The following is a 20,997-nucleotide window of genomic DNA, read 5'->3' as shown; positions in this document are numbered from 1 at the left end:
TCCTTTTTATACAAAATGTTTATTGATTTGAGCCAGTACACAAAAACAAACCATTCCACATGGTTTCAACTTGACAATAAGATCTCTAGACTTCAACTATTCTGTAGTCTATTCTAATTCAAGCTCTTTTCTCCTCTGTCTCTGGCGTCCTCGTGTGCGTTTATTACTGTCAGATTTTCGGTGATCTATCTGTCTCCTGTCCTGTTGTTTATTATTGATGGATTCTCTGTGATCTCTCTCACAATGTGTCTCCTGTCCTGTTGTGTTGATTACGGAGGGATTCTGTGATCTCTTTTCTCTCTTGTTGTGTCTCCTGTCCTGTTGTGTGAGTGTCTCACACATTAACATAGAAGGCCGAGCAAAAGAGGGCCCGTGTCAGGGAAAAGACAAGTCAGTTCTTTGTAGAAAATGTAAGTGTGAAATCCTGATAGTCAGCTTTCGCACTACAGACTAGAGAGTTGTAAGAGGCTGGAAGGCAAAATAAAAAATAAACTACAATTCCCGCACTTCAGCAAGGCACATTAGGCATCCACAGCACAGAAGTACAAGCAAATGGCCTTCATGCAACATACAGTCTCATCTTCAACCTGTCCTCACAGACTTGATCCCCAGATTAACGAGAACTACAGCTCCCATGCTACACTGCATTGAAAGCAAAGTAAAGGGGTGCCAAACAAGTGGGATTTGCAGTCCTCTCGAATGTTTCTAAGGACTACATCATCCAGGGTACACTAGGATATAGTGATAAGAGTCTGGGTCACAAAAAGAAATCACAGGAGCTCAAGGGAGGTCTAAGTTAATACTATTGTATCAGTACAAAGTACACTACCTCCCCTGGAATCCAATATCTGCATTTGCACACAATGCCAAAACCAGAATGGTTCACAGAAGCATGGATTTGCATGGTACTGGAGCACAGACTTCACAATCCCTTTCAAATTCAAAGGAACATTACAGTTACCCTCTCCCATCAGCAGATCACACCCATCAGATAGTTTTTCTCTGTCCTCATGCCCATGGGCAGGAAGCATGGGAAGTGTAGTTTTTCTGCTCTCATACCTAGCAGTCAGAATCATGGGAAATGTATTTTATTTTCTCTTCCAGATGAAATAATCCTATAAAACACTGTCATCAAGCTGAAAGTACAGGATGTCCAGAAACACTAGAGGTTTTAATGAGTACGCATTTCCCAGAGGTGTGCTCTGAAACAACAGCACGCTTGAAAAATGGCCCAGAACCTTCTTAGGAAAAAAAATAGGGTAATCAAACAAAATTGAAAAAATTCAAATAAATCTTGAGGAATGGGCTTAATCTCTGACTTCAGTCATTCGAACTTTTAAAGACTAAACTTGAGTCAGTTCAGCAACAAATACAAGCCTACAAATCACTATTTACAGAAGAAAAAGCAGAGTGTGTTCTGCCTGTGTGATGCTTGGGTCCCTCTTGGTCACTTTTCCTCTCATTGGTTAATGAGTCCAGTTAATTGGTTAACGACGTTGGCTTCAGTCGGATCCAGACTCCTCAGAGCTGGGGGGAGTACTTGCGATCTCCTCCTCATCTGAGCCCTGTGGGAGAGAGAGAGAGGGGACACATCATCACACACAGTAGCCCCAGCGACCGGGGGACCCATCAAGAGCAGGTGGCCCAGTCTTCAGGAGAGTGGAGTGAGGGAACTCCCGTGCTGCCAGACAGGCTCTACCAGAGTCGTGATCTCCACCCCGCTGCCATGAAAACACATGATCCAGAAGAACACTGAAGGACACCACACTGGGCACATCTCAAGGCAATCTGGACCTACATAGCACACAGCACACAGCACACAGCCAGGCCAGGCCAGGCCAGGCCAGGCCAGGCCAGGCCAGGCCAGGCCAGGCCAGGCCAGGCCCAGTACTACACATCATAGCTTTGACCCAGCTCAGCAACAGAACCAAACCAGGACCAGGAGTACACAGCACCGCCCTCACGCAGCACAGCAGCAGGACTGGACCGAGCCCGTCCAGGACAGCTACACTGCGGCTGCAGCCAGCAGAGCGGGCAGAACCAGCTCTGAGCCCAAAGTGATACAGCACCCCCTGAGGTACACCTGCACTCGTCTCACGAGCTCCGACACCAGCACATAAACCAACAGGACAGCCCACACACAAACCCCATAGAGCATTACCAAGAAGAATGAACCATGATAAAAAAACGAATCAGTACTGAGTCTATAAAGTGTTGCTGACAGCACTAACTCTACACTAGCTTGCTGCTGTTCCAGAAAACAATAAAATAAAAAGTTCTAAAGCCAGAATGAGCTCTCTTACCATCAGTACGTGGAACATTCAGGGCCTGGGCTCCTCGAAATCCAGGCTGAGGAGCACGGACCCAGAGTTTATGAAGAATACAGAAAGAACAGAGATCATGTTCCTACTGGAGACGTGGTGTCGAGGAGACACGGCCCCGCACTGTCCCCCAGGCTACAGGCCGATCACCCCCTGAATTACCCAGGGCCGGGTCGATGGGGGGACCATTGTGTGGTACAGAGAGGAGCTCAGTGACTCAATACAGCCTGTTAAGACAGGGGCATCACAGCTAAGGCTCAGAATAGGCAGACTAATCTGCACGTTCTTCATATTCCAGAGAGGAAAAATTCTCTCCAGCCTCCACAGAGAGATCTGCCACTTCCAGAGCCAGGGAAACGTGCTGCTGTGTGGTGACCCCAACACACAAACAGGCACGCAGGCAGACTTTACCAGCACACAGGGAAACAGTCATATAGTTAGACAACCCCCTGTGTACCACACACAGGTGCAGCCATGACACCACGGTCAACAGCACCGGGCGCCAGCTGCTGCAGCTCTGTCAAGGGCTGGGCCTCTACATCATCAACAGCAGGACCGGAGGGGACTCTTCAGGCGGGTTCACCTACAGATCAGCTCCGGGCAGCAGTGTGGTGGACTACGCCATCACCGACCTGGACCCCTCCTGTGGTAGTGCCTCAACCGCCTCTCTCCGACATCCCGGTCACAGTTAGATCACGCTCGACATCAAGAGAGCACACCAGCACAAAGACACATGCCTAGCCATCTGCACAGCTTTAACCAGTCCTAAATATTCGGAGACTACTGAACAAAGTCCTAAACCCCTCGTATCAAACCAAAAAACAGGCATACATTTGGCCACACAAAAACCAAGTCAAATATTTGACAAACCAGCATCAAAATGAATGCTAAAAGGAATAAATAAAAAAAAATCCCAAAAGGCCAAAGCTTGGACTCTTCAATCGCCGAGCAGGAATCGCTTGTGAGCCAAACAGCTCCCAGTGTAAATGGGCTCTTTCCGCAGATCCCTAAAACACTGAGACTCAGGCCACTACGACTGTACCCCGCAAACCCTCCTGTGCCTGGGGGTGGGGGATGCTCTCAGCGTCACCCCGACACGCAGCGCCACTGAGAAGCAGGGCACACGACACAGCGAGAAACACTGCAATCCTTCTCCTCTACATCCTGGACCCCCCTGGCTGGCTTCACCATGGAGAAACGGCGCCCCCTGCTGCTCCCGGTGTGTCAGGCTACCTGCGTCCTTCCCAACTTAAAACAAACTTGCCCCCAAACCCAGCTGTCCTGCAGTCTAAACACCCCTTAGGGGAGGGCAGATCAATTGCCCTACAGGCTGGTCTAAATGACTCACAGGGGTGGCAGACCAATCGCCCCACAGGCCAGCCCAGACGTCTCTACATCTTCCTGCCCCGGAGGACCGCACGATGGCAGTATAACTGCACTGGCTGACAGCAGACGGAGCGACTGCCCCTCACCTGCGCCTTGCTGCCCTTGCCGTGGTCGGAGTCGGAGGAGCTCTCGTCGCTGGAGATGAACTCGCGGCTCTTGAAGCTCTCGCTGCCCTTCTCCCTGTCCGCGGCCGGCGCGCCCACGCTCTTCGCCGGCTTCTTCTCCTCCGACTTGCCCTTCTTCTTGGCCTCTCTGAGCAGAGACACGAGCGGGACAGCAGGGCGGCGTCAGGCAAGCAGGGCGGGAACACTGCTCCAGTCACCCGTCTCCCCCAGAGTCTGTCCTCTCTGGACAGGCAGGTCTGTCTGTGTCCAGTCTCTATGTCCGGGCTGTGTCACTGAGCCTGTCCTCTCTGGACAGGCAGGTCTGTCTGTGTCCACTCTCTATGTCCAGGCTGTGGTCACTGAGCCTGTCCTCCCTGGACAGTCCAGTCTGTCTGTCCACTCTCTATGTCCAGGCTGTGGTCACTGAGCCTGTCCTCTCTGGACAGGCAGGTCTGTCTGTGTCCACTCTCTATGTCCAGGCTGTGGTCACTGAGCCTGTCCTCCCTGGACAGTCAGGTCTGTCTGTGTCCAGTCTCCATGTCCAGGCTGTGGTCACTGAGCCTGTCCTCTCTGGACAGTCCAGTCTGTCTGTGTCCACTCTCCATGTCCAGGCTGTGGTCACTGAGCCTGTCCTCTCTGGACAGTCAGGTCTGTCTGTGTCCAGTCTCTTTGTCCAGGCTGTACTCGCTGAGTCTGTCCTCTCTGGACAGTCCAGTCAGTCTGTGTCCAGTCTCCATGTCCAAGCTGTATCACTGAGTCTGTCCTCCCTGGACAGTCTGGTCTGTCTGTGTCCAATCTCTATATCCAGGCTGTGGTCACTGAGCCTGTCCTCTCTGGACAGTCCAGTCTGTCTGTGTCCACTCTCCATGTCCAGGCTGAGCCTGTCCTCCCTGGACAGTCAGGTCTGTCTGTGTCCACTCTCCATGTCCAGGCTGAGCCTGTCCTCCCTGGACAGTCAGGTCTGTCTGTGTCCAGTCTCTTTGTCCAGGCTGTACTCACTGAGTCTGTCCTCTCTGGACAGTCAGATCTGTCTGTGTCCAGTCTCTTTGTCCAGGCTGTACTCACTGAGTCTGTCCTCTCTGGACAGTCAGGTCTGTCTGTTTCCAGTCTCTGTCCAGGCTGAGCCTGTCCTCCCGGGTGTGTGAGGGAATGTTTGTGTTAGACAGATGTCAGTCAGTGTGTCCAGAGTGTGGTTACTGAGCCTGTCCACTCAGCACCCTCCTGGCCATGATGCCTTCGCTCTGACATCTCCGCAATCCAGGAGCCACCAGCCCAGCTCCAATGATACTTTGGGCAACGAGCGACATGAGAACTATCAGGCACTGGTACTACTGCATTCCACACTTACTTCTTGCTGGAAGCTGGGGCACCACCACCACCACCACTCTCCTTGTACTCCTTCAGAGCTTTCTCATAGTTTCTCTTCGCCTCCCCTGCTTTCTGCTCCCATTCCTGAGAAAGAGAAGTACATTTTAGAGAGGCAGCACATTGACACTGCACTGAGAGAGAGGTGTTAATACAGTCCAGACACACTGACTGGACACTACAGGACATTAACACTGCACTGAGAGAGAGGGGTTAATACAGTCCAGACACACTGACTGGACACTACAGGACATTAACACTGCACTGAGAGAGAGGGGTTAATACAGTATAGTACACTGTTGAGAGAGAGACACACTGCACACAGACGGAGAAGGACACACCTCCTTCTTGTCCTTGCCCAAGCTCTTCCACATCTCCCCAGCCCTCTTAGAGATCTCCGTGACGCTGATGCCTGGGTTCTCTGACTTGATGCGCTCCCGGCTGGCGTTCAGCCACAGCATGTAGGCGCTCATCGGCCTCTTGGGGGCGCCGGTGTCCTTCGCCTTCTTGCTCTGAGAAGAGGGAGGCAGGGAGACAGGAGAGGCAGACACCCAGTTAATAATGCCAAACAAAACTGAACACTCACACTCCTGACAACTTTCCAACTTCTTCAGTGAAGCACGCAAGGTGTGGGAGTGAATTTCAGACCGAGAACACGTGGCACTTCTTTACACAAAGCGTGGTGGGAGTGTGGGTTCTTGTAAGAAAAAACTTGATGAGACCTGTAATGAATTACCTGCTAACGAGCAAACGGGCCAGATGGGCAAAATCCGTTAACATGAGAACATGAAATGGGTCCGAATTGAGAGGAGGTATTTGGCCGTCTTGCCAGACTGGACCAAATCAGAGGGTTGGCGTGACTCCCAGCATGCAAGTGCTTCTGGTTGCTGTCATGACCCTGCTGGTGGCTGCCCCCTGTCCTGCCCCTAACTGAGGGAGGGCCATATCAAGGCAGAGCCTCCTGCCCTGACAGAACCAGAGGAACCCCTTCAACCCACACAGCCGATTCGGACCCCCGGGGCGCCCCCACTTGCCCTCTCACCTCCTTCTTCCGGGGCTTCGACACTTTCTTCTCCTTCTCCACCTTGACCTTCTTGGGAGGCCTCTCCTTCTCGGCCTCGCTGTCGTTCTCCCCATCGTCCGCGCTGCTGTCGCTGGCCGAGGCGTTGCTGTCATACCTGCGGGGGGGGGGGGGGGAGTGGGGGACAGAGCAGAGGGTCAGGAGGACCCCAGAACAGAGCGACGCTCATTACCCCATCAACACTAACCCCACTGACGATTGCGACAAGTACTCACTCCTCCGCAATGTCCTCATCCTCTTCTCCGGGATTGAAGGACTCGTCTGGAAGGGAAAGCCCAGAACACAACGCACGTGAGAACGACGGGCGGCGCTTTCTGCCGAAGACGGCCTCACTTCCTGTCAATGTGGACAGGGGCCCCGCCCCTCTTATGTGACCCCCCTGTTCACTGGCAGCCTGGTTGTGCCTCGGATCTCAGCCCCGTCCTCCCGCGGGAGGAGCTCGGGTGCCGATTTGCAGTGCGGCCCACTCTCTCCAGGGAACCCCACTGTAATCCACCTCCCTCAGGTCTCGGAGTGGACCTGCCTAACTCGGGTACAGTGCTGTCAGGGCAGTAACACTTCCGTGTCCTTCTTACGGCCTCTGCTGTTAAATGCCCCCCCTGGTCCTGAACAGTCCCCCGATTTAAGGAGCTCTACCGGCAATCGGACTCATAACGGGTCAAGGTTAGGGGTGTCCATTACTGCCAAGTGGCTGTGAAATCTCAAATGAGGTTTTTTCAGCCTGATCATATCTATAGTATAGCTACATATAGTATAAACATCATAAATAGTAGTTACATGCAGTATAGTTACACATAATCTAACTTTAATGTCTCATATACCTTCAAATTAGTTAAAAGATTTAGAAGGAAACAGCAATCAACACAGTTAACGAAAACTATTTTTATCATGAACACACAAACTCATTTGACGCGTTGTAAAAATTCTGTAAAAAAACTCAGATGCATCTGACAGGTGCAAAAACACACCCATCACAATCGATCCACCCCTGTAGGGCACCAGCGGCACTCCAGAATTTTAAATTCCCATGTAGTATTTCTCTTCACCTTGTTTTTGTATTTGTGCATTTCCGTGGGGAAATTCGGGGCATCTCTGACTTTACAGACGAAATTTGAGCAGATTTTGCGAGTCAAATCGAGAGTGCGTTAGAGCTTTTAATTTATCGGGTGGTCCAGGCACGCAACAACTGCACAACCTCGCGCACACAGTCCTCAGCTCTGATTGGCCCCCCTGGCCCGTCACTCACCGGTCTCCTCTCCCGATTCATCGCTGCTGTCGTTGGCCGCCTCCTCCCGGATCTTCCCTTCCTCCTTCATCCTCTCGAGGTAGGCATCATGCTGGTCATCATCAGAGTCCGAGTACACGTTGTCGTTGCCCTTCATGCCCTGAAACCGCGACAAACCAGACGTCTGAGGGAGTGCGAACGCTTACAGGCACCGCAAAAACCCATCGGACTGGGCAACAGGCTTCTTCGACTCCCAGTGTGAAAGCACTCTACCCTAACACCCCGACTCCATCTTCACCCCCAGGCTACGCTACGTAAAAATACATCTGGAGAGTCTGGCTCTTTAAACACTACACAGGGGGGTTAATAAGGGAATCTGGAGAGTCTGGCTCTTTAAACACTACACAGGGGGGTTAATGAGAGAATCTGGAGAGTCTGGCTCTTTAAACACTGCACAGGGGGGTTAATAAGGGAATCTGGAGAGTCTGGCTCTTTAAACACTGCACAGGGGGGTGAATAAGGGAATCTGGAGAGTCTGGCTCTTTAAACACTGCACAGGGGGGTGAATAAGGGAATCTGGAGAGTCTGGCTCTTTAAACACTACACAGGGGGGTTAATAAGGGAATCTGGAGAGTCTGGCTCTTTAAACACTGCACAGGGGGGTGAATAAGGGAATCTGGAGAGTCTGGCTCTTGGAATAGTAAACTATCACTGGATTATTCTAATCTGTGTGCCCCAATCCTCACTTCAGTCAGGGGCTGCAGATCAGTGTTAACCTGAATGATTCAGTGAGACAGTAGCTCAGGCAGTTCAGTCCTCTGATCCACAGTCCTGGAGGCAGACTGGGGCTCTCAGTGTTAATCTGGACTCACCGCGATATTGAGTTGAGCTCTGAGACAGAGCTATCACATCTAGAAACAAACAGCAGCTCTTCCTGAGACAAGGCACATACATCACTCAGTGAGAGTGTTTTCCCACATAAGCAACACATGAAGTTAATATAACCAGGGTAAGACAATAACTTTATACAACAAGGTACTTCATGCAAGGGTCAAGGGAGCTCAGTCCACTTCTTCAAACTGTCCGTGCTGGATGGACACAGCACATCTCTGCAGGAGGTGTCCAAATTAAAGAAAGTTCAGCTCACAGTCAAGTCGGTACAGTCTAAGAAGGCTTAGACTGCTCTGTCAGTGTCAACAGAGTCTGATTATAATCTCAGTTAAGTAATCATACAGTAAAGTCAGTCGAGTACAGCCTGGAGCATCTCAGACTGTTCTATCAGTGTGAGTCTGATTATAATCGCTGTTAACAACTAATCCAGTTCACAGTTAAAACAGTAAAGTCTGGAGAGGCTCAGACTGCTGTCATCATGAGTCTGATTATAATCCCAGTTAAAAACCAAACTCACAATAAAATCAACCCAGTGCAGACCATCCAGCAGCCTCTCAAGACTGCTCTGTCAGTGTCAGTGTGAGCGATTATAATCTCAGTTAATAATTTATCCAGATCACAGTCCAGTCTAGAGTGTCTCAGACTGTAAATGCGAGTCTAATTATAATCTCTACTAATCCAGCTCACAGTCCAGTCTAGAGTGTCTCAGAATGCTCTGTCCGTGCGAGTCTGATTATAATCTCAGGTAATAACTAATCCAGCTCACAGTCCAGTCTGTCCAGTCTAGAGTGTCTCAGACTGCTCTGTCCGAGCGAGTCTGATTATAATCTCAGGTAATAACTAATCCAGCTCGCAGTCCAGTCTGTCCAGTCTAGAGTGTCTCAGCCTGCTCTGTCCGAGCGAGTCTGATTATAATCTCAGGTAATAATTTATCCAGTTCACAGTCCAGTCTGTCCAGTCTAGAGTGTCTCAGACTGCTCTGTCCATGCGAGTCTGATTATAATCTCAGGTAATAACTAATCCAGCTCGCAGTCCAGTCTGTCCAGTCTAGAGTGTCTCAGCCTGCTCTGTCCGAGCGAGTCTGATTATAATCTCAGGTAATAACTAATCCAGCTCGCAGTCCAGTCTGTCCAGTCTAGAGTGTCTCAGATTGCTCTGTCCGTGCGAGTCTGATTATAATCTCAGGTAATAACTAATCCAGCTCGCAGTCCAGTCTAGAGTGTCTCAAACTGCTCTATCCATGCAAGTCTGATTATAATCTCAGGTAATAACTAATCCAGCTCGCAGTCCAGTCTGTCCAGTCTAGAGTGTCTCAGACTGCTCTGTCCGTGCGAGTCTGATTATAATCTCAGGTAATAACTAATCCAGCTCGCAGTCCAGTCTAAAGTGTCTCAGACTGCTCTGTCCATGCGAGTCTGATTATAATCTCAGTTGTTAACGAATCCAGCTCACAGTCCAGTCAGTCTGCAGGACGTGCCTGTGGCCTGGCCTCCTCAGACCGCGATGCCACAAGATGGCAACACAACACAGGTCACGACCACAGAGATGGCCATTCCGGTCCGGAGGCTCGCACGGCGGGGGTCAGCGAGCAGCTCCTCACACTCGACAGCGTCCCACAGAGCCCCGAGGTCGCGGGGCCCCCTCCTGGCCGTGACCTCGGACAGCGCCGGGGGCACCGCCACACCACCACGGGGACAGCCCCCCGGCCAGGAAGAGCCCGCGTCTGGGGGCGCCATCGGCACGCTCGCCCGCCCTCGCTGGACGCCCCTGTGGAGGGGGACTTACGAGCCGGCCGAGCGACTGACGTCTTCAGGGTCACGACCTCACTACAGTGCCAGTGTCTTCCCCAGCGCACACCCCTCAAGCCTCAGGCTTGCCAGGGGTCCAGCTCTATGGGAACACCTTGTTCTATGAACTTATTGCCTCTCCCTTGGATTGTTAATGCAGACAGAACAGGGGTCATTGTGGATGAACACTGCTTTAATAAAGCACATATACAATTATTGGAAGCAAAGCAATTAGCCTTAAAATCAATCACTTTGTTAAAATCAAACCCACAATTGCTCTCCTTTGTTACTGAGATTCGATATTCAAAGCAAGATCATTGGCTCATACTGCTCGGTCAGTGTCCATGGGAGACTGATTATAGTCTCAGTTAATTAATCAAGCTCACAGGAAATTCAGTCCAGTTCAACCTGGAGTCACTCTGACCACTGTGAGTGTGAGCCTGATTCTGATCTGGGTTAATAACTAACCCAGGTCTCAATAAAGTCAGTAAAGTCCAGTCTAGAATGGAGAGTCTCAAACTGCGGTCAGTTAACTCATCCAGCTCACAGTGAAGTCAGTCCAATTCAGCCTGGAGTGCACCCCTCCTCTGTCAGTGGGAAGAGGAGTCTGGTTATAATCGCAGTTTTATCTAGAGAGACTCAAGTCTGCTGTGTCAACGTAAACAGCAACTTAAATTGTGTAACGGTGGAGAAACCCTCTTTCAAACAAGCAAAAATAAGTTTGATCAAAGCAGGGAGACAAGATTCTCACTTATCACGTGTTTAGGGAGGAACTGAACCCAGCAAGGAGTCTGGTTATTTTACGACAGGTTGCCCCTGTTCCCTCTCAGGTGGCTGTGTCTCCGTTTCAAGGTCCCAGGGCCTCATGGGTACGGCAGGGACTGTAAATAGCAGAAGCAGGTGCGGTCTGATGGCTCTTGCCTGCTGCCCAGTTTATTACCCTATCTCACTCCTACAGGAATGGGGAAACCTTACGCCCGGGAGAGTCACTGCTCAGTTTCCCAGGCCACAGGGGGCGGACCTGACAGTTTCTAATCTGCTTGCCAGCAGGGGTGCTGGGGTCAGCCCCCGATTTTCTATTGACACTCGTTACTTCCCTCGGTCACCTCCTGTAGACACCCCCAGCTGCGGAACGTGCGGAACGGCATCGTTCCCATGCGTCTGTGCGGAGCTAGCGTGACACCTCGCTATGAACTGGACTCGCAACAGCGCGCCGTGGGACAGGCCAACGGCAGGCAGAGCGAGGGAGGGCGGGCGGTTTTTCTACGCGGGGGCGACAAGGCGCGTTCGGGGTTTTTTTGGCGCAGCAACGGGCTGCAGGGGCACATTGGCAGACGGCGGCTGTGGGCCACAGACCAGTGCCGAGCCTCACACTTGCGCAGAACGGACGGGCTGAGTGCTGGAGAGACCGCAGCCCGAGCCCCCCGGCGCAGTCAGAAGGGCAGAGCAGGACTGTCTCCGCTCTCTCTCGGACAGGGACTCCCTGGTTTCTCCACCCCTGCACAAAGTAAGAAATCCCTTCCCCGTGCCTTCAGTAACTCGACACACTCACAGTCCAGTCCAGTCCGTCCAGGACGTCCACTGTTCGCAGCAGCACAAGCACATCAGCAGGTTACAAAGTCAAAGCCACTCAGATTCAAGAGATCTTATCTGGAATCATCCCCGTACAGGCCTTCGCATGGAGTTCAAGGAGACATTCAGATAGACACAGGGGGCCAGAGCAGGCATACACTGAAACACACCTACTGCACAGGGCAGGAGACACAGTGACAGAGGAGACAGCAGGGGACCAGAGCAGGTGTTACAGTCAGTTGCAGGACACGACAGGAGACACAGTGAGAGGAGATAGCAGGAGAACAGAGCAGCTGATACAGCCAGTTACAGTACAGGAAAGGAGACACAGTGAGAGGAGATAGCAGGAGAATAGAGCAGCTGATACAGCCAGTTACGGTACAGGACAGGAGACACAGTGAGAGGAGATAGCAGGAGAATAGAGCAGGTGATGCAGACAGTTACGGTACAGGACAGGAGACACAGTGAGAGGAGATAGCAGGAGAATAGAGCAGCTGATACAGCCAGTTACGGTACAGGACAGGAGACACAGTGAGAGGAGATAGCAGGAGAATAGAGCAGCTGATACAGACAGTTACAGTACAGGACAGGAGACACAGTGAGGGGAGATAGCAGGGGACCAGAGCAGGTGTTACAGCCAGTTACAGGACACGACAGGAGACACTGAGAGGAGATAACAGGGAATAACTGTGATACTAAGAGTTACAGTACAGGACAGGAGAGGAGACACAGTGAGAAGAGATAGCACGAAAATAGAGCAGGTGATACAGACAGCTACGGTACAGGACAGGAGACATGTGAGAGGAGATGGAGATAACAGGGAAATAGAGCAGGTGATAAAGTTACTATACAGGACAGGGAACAGGAAATAAGGAAATACAGTAAAGTATGCGATAGAGGTGAATGAAAGAAAGGTTTAAATAAACTACCATTTTACCCAAATAAAATGTATGTTTTGAATGATCATTTACAATGGATTGACTTTATAACCAGCTGATCAGAAGTCCCATATTACCCTGCAAGAAACAGTAAAAATCCACACCATGCAGTGTCCTCACCAACTTTAATCGCAAACCCTTGCCAGTACTCTGGACAAGAACCCACCTTATTTTTCTAGAGGACAAAACAAAAAGGAAAAATACAAAATTAAAAGAAGATCTCAGAAGAACAAGACACCAATGTTTATCACAGTTACTCAGAGAGAGACTACGTCCATACATGGTCACAGCATGACGCGCACGCTCGTCTGAGTCAGGCCCTGCATGACGGTATCGTGTCCAGCTGCTCATTCCAGCACAGCTGGACACTGGACACAGGGCCCACGAGGACGGGCTGTCAGGAGTGACCACGCTGGCACTGCTGCTGACCGCGAATCTCGGGCTACCTACCTCTTTGAAGCCCCTGTTCTTGATGTTGAGCTTCTTGACATTGACGAAGTCGAACAGCTTGCCATACTCCTCTCTGGAAGACAGAAAGATCACAGGTCATAGCTCACAGGCCCCTGGGTGAAGAGACACTGGCCTTGGCCAGTTGGAAACCACTTCACAACTTGCAACGTGCACTTACACAGCGCTTCCTGAAATAACTTCCACTACTAAACTCAGGAGTTTCAGATTTTTCTATAATTTCTACTTCTATATATACTGTACTATACAGCGATGTCTGGTTAGGCACTGTTTCTATTAGTGCTGATTCTCCCTGCACTGATCAGTCTGGAACTAAGCGGGCTGCAATATCGTTCACAAGTGAATACACAAGTGTTTTTGTATAATGGAGGTTATTAACACAGTGTTTTATACTGGAACCGTGGTCCTGTGAGCTGGCCAGTGCCAGGATCCAGCTCGCACAGCCCTGCCGATGGGCGCAGGGGTCGAGCGAAAAGGACTCTCAGAGTTGGTTCCAGACCCCCGCGTCGAGGGCAGCCTGGGTATTTCGTGACAAGACGCCAGCTCTTTCTCCAGAACTGCAGGCTCTGCCCGAGGGAGAATGAGCCTCCCCAGCCCTCTCTCTTCGGAAACGCGATCCTTCCGAGCGGCGGCGCCCTACCCGCACCCAGAGGCGCCGCCACCGCCGCTCGGCTTCCTCCTGCCCACGAGCCCTTCTCCCGGAAGGAGCACGCAGCTCTCTCACCTCTCGATGCTGCTGAAGGTGTACTGGGCGGCCTGCTTGGTCTCGATCTCGAAGTCGAAGGAGCGGGTGGTGGTGGTGCCGCGGGCGAAGTTGACGCAGGCGATCTCGTCGAAGCGCAGGTGCACGGGGGGCTTGTGCACGTAGATGAAGCCGCGCTCCAGCGGGTACAGCAGCCCCGAGCTGGCCTTGTAGGAGCAGGTGATGCACTGCGCCCCCGAGTGGCTGTGAGGGGACGGAGGAGAGTCGCCGCAGGTCAGCAGTTTGATCCTGCTTCTTACAGCCAGGATTTTACAAGGCCTTGGAGGAACTGAGTCTCTTTAGAGCTGAACACAAGACTGTGAGGGGACCCGACACATACATTCAAAACCCTCGAAGACCGCGACCAGGTGAAACAAGACCCAGGGAGTATTTAAAACAGAGCAGGGCCCATTTCCTTACACAAAGGGTAGTGGGAGTGTGGAACAAGCTGCCCAACCCTGTAGTGGAAAAAGATTTTCTGGTTTCCTTCATGAAATGACGGGATGAGATCGCTGGATCAATTATTTACAGTCAAATGGGGCTAGATGGGCTGTGAGTCTGTGAGTTTGTGTGTCTCGTTGTGCTGTTCAACTGTGCAGACTTGACCAGCTGCAACAAGTGACCGCGGAGCAGAAGCCCCCCGATTCACCTCATTAAGCTACAGCCTAGATCCTCATCTTTACCAATTCCAGCCGGATTCGGACTGCAGAGGAGAGGCGGCGGGGGCTCGGGTCCTCTAGGAAGAGGGATAAGGGCCCGGCCCGCGTGGGGCGGCAGAGTGAGAGAGCAGAGCTCACCCCTGGAAGTTTCCGGGCACGGTGATCTTCCTGTTGACCAGCGCCTTCATCACACGGCTCACCATCTCGTACAGAGAGCCGGACATGTTCTTACTGAGCTTGCCCTCGAAGCGCTTCTCCACGTCCTCCCTGGGAGAGAGGAGAAAGAAATGGATTAAGAACAAGGGAAAGAGAGAAAGAGGTAGAGAGAGGGAGAGGGAAAGAGAGACCAAAGGGGAACTGCAGCCCCCATTTTCTCAGACCTGTTATTGAATCTCGGTAACAACTGACTCTTGCCAGATTCTACACATTTCAAATTAAGCACAAAATCGTGAAACCCTGTGACAGTACTGTAAGTCGCCATTTTGTCGCAAACCCCTGGTCTCACTCACGGCGAGAGCTCACATGAATTGTGTTGTGAAGCAGCCCTTCCTGCTCACTAGTCACGGTAACGAGATGTACAGGTGGTGCAGCAGACAACTGTTGCCTCGTTGTGAATCTCAGAATATGGCACTGCATACCTGAAAACCTCCTCTATTTTGTGATGTAAAATTGGAGTTGGTACAGATTACCGTGTATATTTGACTTTTATGGTGGTTCGAAACGCCCCCATCACGGCCGATTCTTTCTAACCCCGAAATATACGAACGTAACGGTGTGGGACAGCGCCTCCTCTGCAGGCCGCACTCACTCGCTCATGTTGAGGGTCAGGGAGATGTCCTCCTCCTTGGAGAACAGCAGGATGAGGAAGTGGTAGCGCGTCTGACCCTGCTTGATGGGGGGGTCCAGACTGATCTGTGGGGGGGGGGAGCACAGAGAGACAGGTGTGGCTCACGTCCCCACCTCTAACGCACACGTGCGCGGCACGACCCCCCCGGAGCGCCCGGCTCACCACGAAGAACATCTGGCGCTGGTCCTTGTGGGGCAGCAGGAAGAGCCGCAGCACGGTGGTGTAGGGGATCTTGTAGTCGAAGGTCTTGCCGTGCAGGTGCAGGAAGGTGGGGTAGATGCGGATGTCGTAGCGCCCCCTGGGGGTCAGGCACTGCAGCTCCCGGAAGATGCACAGCGCGTCGCCCGTGGCCTGGATCACGTCGGCCTTGGAGAGCACGTTCTGCGCGAAGGCCTGCGAGAGACGGAGAGGCGGGAGAGAGGGGGTGAGGCCGTGGTGGGCGCAGGGAGGCGTCCCAGAGACGAGCGCGCCTCCCTCGCCTGCTGGAGCTGGGGGAGGCGGAGAAGGTGCCCCCCCCCTCCGGCCAGTCACACAACGGCAAAGACAGGGTTGCTCCTGACTTGTGGACAGGACTAGCGGAGTGAAGCCCTTAACGGACCCAGGAGTGGGCATAATGGTTGCACACAGGGCATGTGGAGTGTTTCCCAGGACACATCAATCCTTGAGTTTACTGCAGTAGGTATTCAGGGAAATATGTACATTTGGACTGAGAATTGATTACTAAATAGAAAACAGTACAGATGTGGGGCAAATTGACACTAATAAACTGAAGTCTCTTCAGTCTGAAGGGAGAGTCCCACACTGACAGGCCGAAGGAACTGAGTCTCTTCAGTCTGAAGGGAGAGTCCCACACTGACAGGCCGAAGGAACTGAGTCTCTTCAGTCTGAAGGGAGAGTCCCACACTGACAGGCCGAAGGAACTGAGTCTCTTCAGTCTGAAGGGAGAGTCCCACACTGACAGGCCGAAGGAACTGAGTCTCTTCAGTCTGAAGGGAGAGTCCCACACTGACAGGCGGAAGGAACTGAGTCTCTTCAGTCTGAAGGGAGAGTCCCACACTGACAGGCCGAAGGAACTGAGTCTCTTCAGTCTGAAGGGAGTGTCCCACACTGACAGGCCGAAGGAACTGAGTCTCTTCAATCTGAAGGGAGTGTCCCACACTGACAGGCCGAAGGAACTGAGTCTCTTGAGTCTTGCACAGAGAAGACTATGTGGGGACCTAATGCAAGCATTCAAAATCCTTAAAGACACTTGCAAAGTCAACCCAATGGATTTATTCAGAATCAAAAGTGAAACAAACAAAAATACAAAGGAACCAATGGAAACTATGCAGAAATACTTTTTAAATAGAACACACAAGGAACTGCTGTTTGAAGCCGATAGCCTGATAGCTGAGATCTTGGAATCTGTTAACTACAAAAGACCAAACGGGTCACGTTTATGACCTGTTCTGTGCTCACTAAGAGACCGGAGACAGAAGAAAGGAGAGAGACAAACCTCAACAGGGTCCAGCCCGTCATCCGCTGCAGTGGGGGGCACGTAGAAACGGACCTCCATGAGTGAGACCTCGGCATCGTCGTTCTGGTGGAACTCCAGAGTCACCTCATTCTTCCCTGTAGTGCACTGGGACACATTCGACAGGGGGACCTCGAACGCAGGACTGTCACTGACCTCGAATGACAGCAGAGGACCTGAGAGAGAGAGAGAGGGGTTAATACAGTACAGACACACTGACTGGACACTACAGTACATTAACACTGGATGCACTGAGAGAGAGGGGTTAATACAGTCCAGACACACTGACTGGACACTCCAGTACATTAACACTGCACTGAGAGAGAGGGGTTAATACAGTCCAGACACACTGACTGAACACTCCAGTACATTAACACTGGATGCACTGAGAGAGAGGGGTTAATACAGTCCAGACACACTGACTGAACACTCCAGTACATTAACACTGCACTGAGAGAGAGGGGTTAATACAGTCCAGACACACTGAATGGACACTACAGGACATTAACACTGCACTGAGAGAGAAGGGTTAGTATGATACAGATTCACACACTGAGTATATATTTTTTCATACTTAAACCCTCCTGCATAAGGGTATGAAATTGACAACAGTGATGACACCCTGTCTGTACTTGTCCTGAAGGCGTACCTCCAAACTTGGCTGTACCCCAGTTCCAGCCCTTCACACACAGGTCCTTCTCCATCAGCTCCACCCTGTAATTGTTCTTGAAATACTCCGATATTTTCTCAAAGTCCTGCGGACATAAGAGGGCATGACATCAGCTCAGGGGGGCACCAGGCCCACAGACCTACAAGGACCCCACTGAGAGGCAGGCACCTGGGGGACACGAAGGACCACAATTCCCAACCTGGGACAGCGGACTCGTTCTGATCCAGATGGAGGTGCTCTGCCCGCACCAGTACACTAGCAATCGGGCTTCCTTAGAAATCATCTACCACAAAACTCTCAGAGGTCTCATCCACTTGTAAGTGCACACCAACATCAACTTGTTAGACTGTATGTTGCACTGAACTTGGTCCAAATAGCTCCAGGATTGCTGAACGACAATTTTTGTTTCTCTGAAGAGATCATTCACACGTTCCAGAGCTACATGATGCCGTTGGGAAAAGACTGCAGCTCTATTAAGACGTCTTGTTTCTCAAATAAACATGTGTTCTTTAGATGTTTGATGTTTACGAACATCTACTGTACATCCTAATGCAAAACCCGATAACAGATAGGAAGGAAACTAATGTGTGCATCTTCTCACAGGGCTGTACAATGAGAGAGTGTCCCAATCCTACTGGGAGAGGGAGCAGGGAACTCAGTTGAATTGGCAGCCCAGTATGTGATCTCCTGTCACAGCCTGAGGAACAGTGAACCTGTAGCCCAATAATGCTCCATATGTCCATAAGTAAACGTTTTATGATGTGTCTTTATTGTAAACGTCTGTAGATGTTTTGTTTTACGTTAATTGTATTTGTTTTGCTTTGGCAACACTGATTGTACTCATTGGTCATGCAAATAAAGCACCTTGAATTGAACTAAATTGTGCGTCTTCTCACAGGGCTGTACACTGAGAGAGAGACAGTGACCTCACAGTGCAGTAGGAAGTGCACCTCTGTCTCCATTTCTCCCCGCTGGCAGTGGGAGCACAGCCTGTCCTCTCCGGGCAGCCAGGTCTGCCTGTGTCGCCCAGTTTCTATGGCCAGGCTCCTGTCACAGCCTGAGGAACGGTGAGTCTGTCTCCCAATAATGCTCCAGCCGCCTAAAGTATATGTCAATATTTTATAATATGTCTTTGTTGTAAATGTCTGTAGATTTTATTTTACTTCTATTTTTTGTTTTACTTTCATTTGCTTTGGCAACACTGATTGTACCCATCGGTCATGCTAATAAAGCACCTTGAATTGAATTGACAGTGCGTCTTCTCACAGGGCTGTACACTGAGAGAGAGAGAGAGAGAGAGAGAGAGAGAGAGAGAGTACTAGAGACACACGCTCAGCATAACCCCTGTCATTCTATTGCAGCCAAGACATCTCTCCTAACAGACTCCGCCAGACAGACCCTGCTCATGAAATCCATACGGCACAACATCCCTGTCCTCGATCTCTGGCGGCGTGTGAGGGGGCTGGCCAGTGTACTCACACTTTCCCGAAAGCCATCGTATTTGTAGATGTGTCCTGTGCTGGTCAGCAGCTTCACCCCGTGACCCAGGCACACTCGCCGCCACACGCACTCTGTCAGCTCACTCGCGGGGATATTGTCCACCTTCCCGGTCTTACTGTTCTTATACACCACAGCCTGCTTACTGAGACGCAGACGACCATCATTCTGAAAGAGAGAGGGGTTAATACAGTCCAGACACACTGACTGGACACTACAGGACATTAACACTGCACTGAGAGAGAGGGGTTAATACAGTCCAGACACACTGACTGGACACTACAGGACATTAACACTGCACTGAGAGAGAGGGGTTAATAAAGTCCAGACACACTGACTGGACACTACAGGTCATTAACACTGCACTGAGAGAGAATATACAGTATATCCTACGACTACAAACAACAGTAAAATTCTCAAAATTATAAGCCCCTCGTCACCACTGAATATTTCTCAATCCGAGATGCAGAGGAAGAGAGAGCTCAGTGTAACTCACCCACGATCCTTTCACCTCTTGGTAGATCTCGTTAAATTCCAGAGTGTCTCCCATTTTTCCACTGCGACACTCCACGGGTTAAAAACTGAGACTTCAAATGTCTGTAGCTGCGAAATAACGGGCTCTATCAACAACGAGGTGCGGTATGGTACTGCTCCGAGTGCCCGGCACGATTCGAAACCAACGACTCCTCTCCCGGCGCTCAGTAAGTCACCACGCCGAGTCAACACAACGTAGCGCATAAATAACAAGGGGTTTAAAATGTTGCTTTGCGGTGCCCCAGCTGCGTCTCTTAACTGTTAATTTCGATTGCGAAGAAATGAAAGGACATGCGCTTAGTCTTCTTGGACTTACAACTTTCGGTGCCCCTGTTGTAAAATGTCTTCGGAAATCGTGATTACTTGTGTTACAGAAGACACTTTCCCGCGTCAAACCCGCCACCTGGGCCTCTACCGGAAGAGGAGCCGGAAACTCAAAGCGTTGACTTCCGCTTCCTTACGACCTGCCGTATAACACAATGAACTGGCGCAATGTATTTTACTCTGCCTCCGCTTGAAAAGGGCGAGCCAAACCCAATACAATCTATATGAACTATCGACCTTTACAACGCATAAATTTGTATGGTTATTGTTGTTCTTTTACCGTAATAGCGCACACAATCCGTGGGGACCGTGGAGGCGCTGTCTTGGCCTCGGAGAGTTTATATGGGCTTAGTGAGACAACACAGTAAACACGCTCTACAAACTGCTTCTCTCATACGTGTACAAATACACAAACACTCGCTTACACAGAGTGCACAATCCACACACTCACACACTGGACACAATACACACACTCTCACTCTATACATACAAACTGTATACACAATACACACACACTAGATACACAATGCACACACACTCTCACACTGTGTTCACAATACACACACTTTCACACTGTACACACAATACACTCACACTCTACACACAATACACACACTCTCATACTGTATACACAATTCACACACTTAAACTGTATATGCAATACACACACTCTCTCTCACACTGAGTACACAACACACACTCACACTGTACACACAATACACATGAAGTATACACCACACACACACTCACACTGTATATACAATACACACGAACTGTATACACAATAACTCTCACACACTGTATAAACGATACACACACACTCTGACAGCAGAGGGAGACATAGACCGCGCTTGAGGTTTTCGTGCTCGGAGCAGCCGCTGTCGGTTCAGTGTCGCAGGGAGGCGCAAATACGTCCAATAATATTTTTCTGGACAGAATCACTCTAGTGTTTGAAAAACTTCAAAGATACAGACAAATATAATTTAAGATGGAGGAATGTATAATTCATGGGGTCTGTGAACTGAAAGCTTTAGCCTTGTGGGGAAACAAAGCAGCCGGGCTGTAGCGATCAG

General features: G+C 50.7%; 1 protein-coding gene across 1 annotated transcript; it reads right to left on the bottom strand.

Annotated features, from left to right (window-relative positions):
• Window positions 1–20,042, bottom strand: LOC102693228 (FACT complex subunit SSRP1). Its single transcript, XM_069191381.1, has 16 exons — window positions 19,563–20,042; window positions 19,049–19,234; window positions 17,549–17,654; window positions 16,882–17,075; window positions 15,549–15,779; window positions 15,348–15,451; window positions 14,678–14,806; window positions 13,863–14,084; window positions 13,121–13,193; window positions 7,504–7,642; window positions 6,473–6,518; window positions 6,219–6,354; window positions 5,518–5,688; window positions 5,160–5,263; window positions 3,794–3,959; window positions 1–1,565 (listed from the first exon to the last, which is right to left on the bottom strand). Exons 1-16 carry the CDS (start codon window positions 19,614–19,616, stop codon window positions 1,503–1,505), a joined length of 2,124 nt encoding a protein of 707 aa, XP_069047482.1. The 5' UTR covers window positions 19,617–20,042; the 3' UTR covers window positions 1–1,502.
• Window positions 20,043–20,997: the final 955 nt, after the last annotated feature.

Source organism: Lepisosteus oculatus, chromosome 6, assembly GCF_040954835.1.
Source record: "Lepisosteus oculatus isolate fLepOcu1 chromosome 6, fLepOcu1.hap2, whole genome shotgun sequence".
Taxonomy (NCBI): domain Eukaryota; kingdom Metazoa; phylum Chordata; class Actinopteri; order Semionotiformes; family Lepisosteidae; genus Lepisosteus; species Lepisosteus oculatus.
The sequence above is the reverse complement of the archived record's forward strand: the minus strand, read 5'-3'. Positions and strand labels throughout refer to the sequence as shown.